This window comes from Psittacula echo, assembly GCF_963264785.1.
Source record: "Psittacula echo genome assembly, chromosome: 6".
Lineage (NCBI taxonomy): Eukaryota > Metazoa > Chordata > Aves > Psittaciformes > Psittacidae > Psittacula > Psittacula echo.
In genome coordinates, this window is record NC_137743.1 from 18,337,362 (window position 1) to 18,346,557 (window position 9,196).

Genomic DNA, 9,196 nt, shown 5'->3' on the forward strand with positions numbered 1-9,196 from the left:
GCTGCAAGTTAAACAACAGCTTCTTAGAACTGCAGTTTAAGTTTGAACCAGATTTGTATTTTCATATTATATAAATAGTCTGGCTTTTAAAATTGAATAATTTATTACATTTTATCATCCACATTCAAATAAAAGTTATCTATCTTCTTTGGTTGGGAGACGAAAGGAATGGAAAAGTATGTAACGTTTACTGTAGAGCACTTTGGCCTCAGAGACATGATTTTAAACACATTTTGTACCATAATTTGACCAAAAATATGCCATTACTTAGAAAATAAGTGCCTTCATAAATAAAAACATGATATATGGCTACTTAAAAATATTTTCAATTAACTTCGATGGTGTTTCTGAAGCAGCAAATTGAGAAACACAGTATCTTCTGGTACATATCCCAGCAAATACTGCATCAGTTTGAATAATTTGTATCAACCTGCTATTCAGACATGTATTAGAATTTTATTGAGAAAACATTTCATTTCCAAAGGCCTTCAAAAAGTTAATTTAACCTCAGTATGTATTTTTCTTTTCTCTTTACACCACAAACAGAAGGACAGAGAAGCAAGCCCAGAATATTTAACTGGCACAAATAAGCACATTTAACAAAACATACTATTTTGTGCTGCTATTTGAGTTACTAGGTGTTAAAATTGCATAACAGTAAAGGTTTTACATAGGAACTACTCCAAAACACAGCAGAAACTCATAAAAGTCTCTATATAATGAGTTTTATAGTCATTCCAGCATACACAGGCTTTTCTATGGCTAATAACAGTCCACAAAGTCAGTGGGACTGATTTAACATATGTCCCCTTTACAGACATGTAAAATCTGGCCAAATCCCAAGCAGGTTAGGAGAAGCTACTGTCTGTTTACTGCAGTTTTCAGATTTAAGTAAGTCTTTCCATATATAATTAGTCTTTACTTTCCTATTTATTAACTGTTACTGCTGAAGAAGAGCAATTTAAACAAACAGTGAACTGATGGTATTTCAGATACACTGAAGTCAAAATATGTAACGCCTGGTGTCCTGGGTTCAGCAGTAGCAGTCAGTTTTTCTTCTCCTTCTTAGTAGCTGTTGCAGCACTGTGTTTTTGACTTTTGGCTTGGGAACAAAAAACTGATAACACCGATGTTTAGACTGACCAAGGACTTTGTGAGTCTCATGCTCTGCCAGGGAGGAGGAGGGGCCGGGAGGAAGCGGGGACAGGACACCTGACCCAGACTGGCCAAGGAGGTGTTCCATACCACAGCACGTCATGCCAGGGGATGTAACTGGGAGCTACCCGGAAGGGCACGTCCCCTGGTCGGTCGGGCTTTTTTTTTCCGGCGGGCGGTATCGTATTCTCTTCCCTTGTTATTTCTCTTGTTGTTGTTATTGTTGGTGGCGGCAGTGGTGATTTGTGTTATACCTTAGTTATTAAACTGTTCTTATCTCAACCCGTGGGAGCTGCATTCTTTTGATTCTCCTCCCCGTCCCTCCAGAAGCGGAGGGAAGAAAGGTGGGGGGGGGGGGGGCAGTAGACTGCGTGGTTCTGATTTACAGCTTGGGCTTAAACCACGACACCTGGCCCAGGTGAAAACTAAATGAAAGAAGAAAGGTTGTAAACTAAATAAGGTAGTAGTTATAAAAAGTTAAAAATTATGCATGAAATATGATTAAGATATTAAAAAAACCCTTCACGTGATACTAAACAGGCTTAGAGTAGCTGTAGAAGATATTACTGGAGATCAGGCTGTTTTGAATAGACTTTTGATCTAACTAATGCTTTCTTAAATTTCCAGTAGAAATGTATTTTTCCATAGATCATAGCAACCTTATATAGAATTATGCTCTGTATAAACTCAACTGAAACAGCAAAGTGTCTTTGTGCCAGTCTAAATAAAATTCACTGTATAACTTCATCCCAAACAGGACAAATGATCTTATAGGACGAATCTGGCAATGCTTCTACTGACTAGATTATTTTGAGTCATCTCAGCAACAAAAAGAAACTAATTTTAAGAACAACTCAGTATCTGGTGCTACACTGTCAACTGCTGCGATAATTGAGCAATCCCAGTATTTCACCGTAAAGGACAATCTGTGTCCCATCTTCAAACTTGAATTAAAGTGAAACAGAAGGATACAGCATCCATTGCTATCAAGTGGCATCTTCGTTTTCTTGCTTCTTCCCTATTAATAACAAATACATTTGAGTGAAAGATGTCTTTACATTAAGTGAAAAATGTCTCACAAAAACAACAGACAGAACATACCTATCCCATTCTTCAGCTGCAAATTGTCTGTGAACCATGCTGCCTTGCTTTGGTTTTTGGAATGGCTTTATCAGAAGGCCATCTTCCTTTACACTAAAGGTAGGGAGGAAAAAGGAAGAAAAGTCAGCCAATAACTTTACATAAGCAATAAAATTTGCATATGCCAAACGCTGCACTAGCTTGAGTGACAAAACCTGCTATATTGCTAGTTTCTACAGGGATAAAACCAAACTTCATAACCAACATCAGGTTAGACTTTACTTCATTTGTAGAACAAAATAATACATGCATTTGCTTACACTTAGCATTTAAAAATAACCTGCTTAAAACAGCAGTCTGTAATATTCATTTTTAGCACTATCACCATAGAACTACAATGAAAAAAACCGTGAATATTCCTCCGTTTCCCTCCATGTGCAAAGCTCCATAAATCTCAGCTCAACAGCCAAGTAGGAAGTAGGAAGGACAGTATGTTCACTGAATAAGAGTGACTGCTAGTAACCTTATCTCCCATCCTTTCATGCCAATGTCTCAACACCCCATTAAACTGCCTCTCTCAGTGTAATCAAGAGAATCACTCATTTAAAACTTTAGTACTGGATTGTGAAGCATACTTGTCAGTGGGCAGCTAAAAATACTTTCAGAATTCAACAAAGTAATAAAAATTTAACTATAAAGTGACGCACTTTAGCTAGTAAAAGGTATATTTAGTTAGTTCCATTCCTCATAGAGGTGAAGAAAAGATTTCTCCATAATTATCAGCTGGCAGAAACAATGGAAGTCAGAAACCTGCAGAAAGCAAGCCAAGGAATTCATACTTCAGGCTATAGAATATAGGACTCTAGAAACTAAGGATTTTTATCATTTGCTCAAAAGGATCTGTAGGCAAAAAATTCCCACAAGGAGTCTTCATAAAACAGGAATATGGAGAAAATTTAAGACTACTATTTTCCACCAAGTGAAAATAAATATCTTCATAGAGCAAGAAAAGGATATATACATATACAGTGAACCCACATTAGAGTTGAACTGGGAATCAGCAGTAGTGTGCCAGAACAAGGGTAATGATGATATTTTTGAAAGGCTCCTGTTAATATTCCACCTAGAATAGAAAGTGGAATGGTATAATCTGTAATGGCCTTTTAAAGAAACTGAACAAAACCAGCCACTGTTTTAATGGAGAACAGCTATATTTATAAAATAAATGGAACAGCACAATGCCTGCTATTATTCCAATGATTAAAACATAATTTTTTTTTTCCCAAGATGCACTCATACACTACAAAGCCCATTCTTTCAATTTTACTATTAGGGAAAACATGCAAGAGTCCTAGGAAAGTTTCCAGAAAGCCTTCTCAAATAAAATCCAGCAACAGAGCACAGGAGAGACAGAAAAAAGGTAGGAAAAATATATGCACAATATAGGCTAAATGTTCAGTATGGTGCAGAAAGTGTCAAAGGACTGTGGTACCTCATATATAGATAAAAATATTAACAACAACGAGATCAGACTCCAAAAGTCAAGGTCACTAATTGTGTGAACCACTGAAAGAACTGGCAAAAGTGATCTCAAATAAGAGATGTGTTAGTTACATTTCAAGGATTGAGCACAACACAGTTCACCAATTCCAGGTCTCTTCACAAACTAAATGATAAACAAATAGCATAAATTCTTCACCTCCTCCAAGCAGGCATTTTATATCTACAACGTCTGCTGCCATTTGGCCTTTTTTCCTTTGCTCTCTTAGCCGTTCCATGCATCCTGACGGATCACAGTGAAGCGAACAGTGCAGCCAAACCTCAGCAGTTGATACTAACGCTTGGAAAAATTAAATGCTCTACTCCAAGACTCAGTGGCATGTATGCAGCAGATGGACATGGCAGAATGGACCTTGTTCAGCTGCCTCTGGGAGACAACATTCTTTGGCAAGCTTGACATGAGGAGATGCAGGAATCAGAGACTGATTTTTCAAAAACCACTTCAAACCATTTCAACACCACACTTTACTTACGACAGCATGATCTTCTATATACAGTAACAGGCCATTTGCATACAACACATAATGCAAAGTGTTAATTTTGTACTACATTACCTTTTAGTCTTTGGCACAGACTTCTCTCCATTCTCCTCATCACTAAAATCAGAATCATAGTCTCCATGGCCACGTCCCTGAAAACAGACAAGAGTCAACACACTTGCTAATGTAATATTGACACTGCATAAATAGAAATCAGTATTGTCCATCATGCATAAATGAGAGAAAGAGAGCAAGCAAGCAAGTGCAAATTCTCACGTGTCTACACCAAACCAAATCCAATAGACAATGCAGAGTATATTCCAAATAACAGAGGGCAATGACAGACATCAGTCTATCACAAGATTGCTTTATAAATAACTTATACGTAGATGCCCCCATATTTAATCTTCACACAAATGCCAAAAATATGATAAACATCTTCGGTCTTTACTTTCAAACAATTTATGTACAAAAAGGTAAGTATTTTCCCCAGAAGCCACTCATTCAGTGGGCTGGAGGACATCAACTGATGTGCCCATATTATTATCAAAGATAAGAACAAAAGTTTCTTGGGCTGTGGCACAGAATTTTACATTAGATCTTATATTGATAGATGGAAAGCTGGTTGAATGCTATCTAAATACAAAATAACAATATGTCTGCAAAAAATGTACCATTTAATCATCAAAATATTTCTACCGTGAAATGAAATCTTTCTCCCACATACTTAGGATTACAATGTTAAATTAATGAATATAAGAAACCTAAAATACCTTATATCTTAATGTCATCAAACAACTGAGCACTAACTGATGCTGAGATCTAACACCTCCATTTTTCAGAGCATAGCTACATGTTTAATTCTTTCAGCAGAAGTAATGTCTTAAGCAGATCCCATCTTCTCTCCCTCACTCCTACTTTAGTACCTTTGTTCCATTTGCGCAGTTACAATTGTGAGACTACACATAAACCAGATAAATCAACTCACCCAAGTTATAAAGGATCCTACCTAAAAAAACATTATTTTAACCCAGATAAGCTTCCTGACAGTTCATCTAGAGCTCCATAACCAGCTACACCAGCCAGGTGGGGGGTAGCACAGGAACAGAACAGCCAGAGCTGGCAACTGCATAAACTGGCACCGACACCAAAAAATTATTTACGACCTGGAACATTTACGCAACTAAGCTAAAAACAAGAGGGATGGTTATTATACATCTGCATGGGGAAAGATTCAACACATGCTTCCTAAGTATCTTGGTAACTCAGGCTGTGGATAAGAAAAGGAACTGGGTTAGAAAATCAGTGTATTTGATTCAGCATTGCTGATTCTTACATTACCTACAATCATATTCCTCCTCAGACAAAAACCTGAGAAAAACAAGATCTGAAAAAAAGATGCATCTCTTCTGGATGATCTGCCTTCCCTTGCTGCAAACGCCTGCTAGCAATGCCATGCTGCAGACTCAGCTGTATTCTCTACTGACATCAACAAGCAGCATCTTGTTGGCCTGTAATGTGCAGAGCATGTAAAATACTATCTTTTCACACTGATGGTGAAGGATTGATTTTTAAGATTTTAATTAATTTATACTACCAGTATTAATATGTGCCTTTTTTCCTTGCTTTAATACTGTAACATTCTTTCCACTCATGAACTTTTCTGAAGAAGACCTAGTTCTCATACACATATGTAATTTGAACAAAAGCAAATCAGGACTTTCCCAGGAGACACAAAAATTATCAATTGCCAAAAAAAAGAGTGTGGCAGATGTCTGCAGTGTGTGGTGTAAGGTAGGCCTCACACACTGGCAGAAGTGCAGCAATGGTGCAAAGTCCTCCAGCACAGCCCCATGATAATCTACAGTTCAAATGCAGGTCTCCTAGCTGAGGTGGTTCTCATAGCAAGCTTGTCACTACTTTTCGTTAATGAAGCTTATCTGGTCTTGAGAAAAGGCTGAACACATTACAAGTGTGCAGCAAATATATTTATACTTGGCCTCTAAATTTTAAAAATATCATGTCAATCCAGGAATGTTTTAATTAGCAAAAGTAACGCTTTCCAGATGAACACTGAGAGCTTCCTTCACACTCAAAAGGGGAGAAAGTTCAAGCCAACACAACATGCATGAAAGTCAACATGAAACAGATGAAGTATAAAAATAGGCAAGAAGGTAAAAGTTCTAATAAAAGGAGATTTTCCCAGACTGGATTCCCTTGAATGATGGGCCCCAGGAAAGAAGTAAACATATTTGATAATCAGCTCCCAACTGATTCCAGGAATGACTTGAAAGAAAAAAAAAGCTGCTCCAACAGAGTCATATTGTAGGGCTCTCAGAAGTTGCTGACTGCCCTTTGGAAAGCTGTGATCGTGAATATAGACACAGGCATGGCCAAGGTCCTCAGAGGCTGCTCTTCCAACTGAAAACCTCTTCACAGAATGACACTAAGATGACTTGATTTTTTAGTAAAACATAAAAATGAACTCCACTAAAGAACCTCATCCATAAATGAATCTTTCCATTTTGGAAGGGCAGTGTAAACAGACACCTGCTAAAGGTTGTGAAATTTCAAGACTGATTTTTCCCCTTCTCCACAAAAAAAAAGGCAGGCAACAATCCCTGACAAGGAGAACGTATTTAGCTCAAGTAAAAGAGGGGCAGATACCAAAGTTTTGTGCCTAAACTAGTGGATTTTAACAGGCATGTGTAGACATGGACATGCAAAATTGTCAAGAAAATCTAGAATAACTACTTTCACTATTTGATAAACTCTTTAATTAATCTTCACTTTGATGGAATTTGTCAGAAACTCAGAATGCTTTAGTATATTAGGAAGGTAAATACCAAACATTTTATCAAAACATAAACCTAAATAAAAGCTACATAACTTAAATGGCACAGCGTTTTTTTTCTGTTTCACCAACTTTGAACTTCCTTTTTCCCAAACAAGAAAACAAACTGAAACCACAAAACCAGAACAAGTACCAATCATTGACATTTAAGTAATCCCAACATCCTGGATTAATTAACAGCAAAGCAATTGGAGACAGAACCAACCACACTAATTTAGGGTTCCTAAAAATCTGCAACTTAAACCCAGTAAATGTACAAACACTGTATGCAACTGAGAGCGAACAGAGATGTCAACTGCTGATGTCACTACAGGACACTGCAGACCCCCCAGCACTGCATTTACAGGTGGTATCCGCATCCAGAAAAAGCATCACTTTTAACCCTCTCCACTGGAACAAACACACACTAGTGACATGGACATGTCATAATTCACACTGACCCTCCTGTTCACACCACAAAGCTAAACAGAAAGGCAGTTAAAAAAAAGGGGGGGGGGGGGGGGGAGCAAACAATCCTACACGCAAAATCCCAAATCATGCCCCCTGACCTCAGCCGTAATCTTGCTACTCCCCGCACAAGCGTCACTCCCGTCCTTCCCCCTACCTGCCAAGCACACAGGTCTGCACTCATATCTGCTCACAGCCCAGATGTGGCCTAAAACAGACCTGACAGCTCATTTTGGTGCAAATAAACTACTCTGGGAGAGTCTGAAGGCAGAACAGGGCTTGGGGAGCTGTCCTGGCTCGATAAAGGGTGCCACGCTGGGGGTCAGCAGAGTTCACTGCAAAATCACTCTTCCTAGCTTGAGACTTTGCAATTTCCACTTGGGTGAAAAGACGTGACAGTAAGTACAATTAGCTTCAAATCTACTCTTCCTTGTAAAACTAATTACGATAAATATTTGCATATACAATCCACTGAACACCCCTAACAAAGAGAACACACGGGTTACTGCCCCTTTATTAAAGCTCTAAAGATACGGAAGGAGAAGTAGGAGTAAAGTATAGGTAACAGCAGACCACGACGCTGAGGTTTAGAGCTTTGTGGGGCTCCAAGGAGAAAAATCACACCGAAAACCGGCCCGTGAGGGTCCGACACGACTTCGAAGCTGTTCTTACCCCCCGAAAACCAGCCAGCCCTGCCCCAGCCTGCTGCGCGGCCCGCCAGACCCGGCCCGTAGCCACCAGAGCGGCCACCAGAGCGGCCACCAGAGCGGCCACCAGAGCGGCCACCAGAGCGGCCACCAGAGCGGCCACCAGAGCGGCCACCAGAGCGGCCGTGGGGCACAGGCCGGTAACTCCGGCACAAAACACAGCCTCACGAGTGCCAGACCGCCACATTGCCCCATCCCCGCACAGGCACGGCCTGGCCCCTCCACCGGCTCCACCCCCTCCGCCATGGAGGCCACGGAGGCCGCGGCCTTATCCGCCGCCCGCCCCTCCCTCTCGCCAGGGCCCCACTCACGGCCGCGGAGAGGAGCAGCTGGTTAGGCACCATGGCGGCGGCGCGGGTCGCCCGGCCGGAAGGGAGAGCCGGCTAGGAACGCGGGCGAAGACCACCTCCTCCTCTTCCTCCTCCTCCTCCTCCGCCAGGCCCTACTCGCCGGCCGCGGCGCTGCTCCGCGGGCCGCTCCCGTGGGCCCCTCCCGGAAACTGGGGACAGAGGCGGAGCACCGCTAATGCGCCAGCTGTCTCCCTCTGCCGCTGGCGGGCGGCGCGGCGCAGGGCACGGGGGCGCGGGCAGCCGGCGGAGCGCGGCGAGGCGCCGGCGGGCGGGGGAGGGAGAGCTGCGACGGCAGGGGAGGGGAAAGCATCTCATCATGTTTAGGGGCGAAGGGAGTCTCCCTGCCCGGGAACCCGGTGCGCGGCGCCGGCTGCGGCGGTCTCCGCCTCTGGGAAGGTAGGACCCGGCCATAGTAGCTCCCAGGGAGGCTTTAGCGAGCCCGTCTTCATCCCGTCCCGCTGCGCCTCTTCACCACTCCCAGCGCTTTTGGGCTAGGGAGTCTCCCTGGAGGAGCTGAGCTGCGAGGGGTGACGGCTCAGAGCTGGCTGCGGGCACCAGGGCGAT

General features: G+C 42.0%; 1 protein-coding gene across 1 annotated transcript in view; it reads right to left on the reverse strand.

The window, feature by feature from the left end:
• The window catches only part of LOC308222386 (protein FRA10AC1), a 28,420-nt gene extending 19,610 nt beyond the window's left edge, over window positions 1–8,810 (reverse strand). The window contains exons 1-4 of the mRNA XM_080620320.1: window positions 8,594–8,810; window positions 4,350–4,426; window positions 2,257–2,349; window positions 2,128–2,173 (exon numbers count right to left, since the gene is read on the reverse strand). Coding sequence (XP_080476446.1) covers window positions 2,128–2,173; window positions 2,257–2,349; window positions 4,350–4,426; window positions 8,594–8,626 — 249 coding nt within the window. The 5' untranslated portion in view covers window positions 8,627–8,810. The remainder of the gene's footprint in view (window positions 1–2,127; window positions 2,174–2,256; window positions 2,350–4,349; window positions 4,427–8,593) is intronic.
• Between the last annotated feature and the right edge of the window lie 386 nt (window positions 8,811–9,196).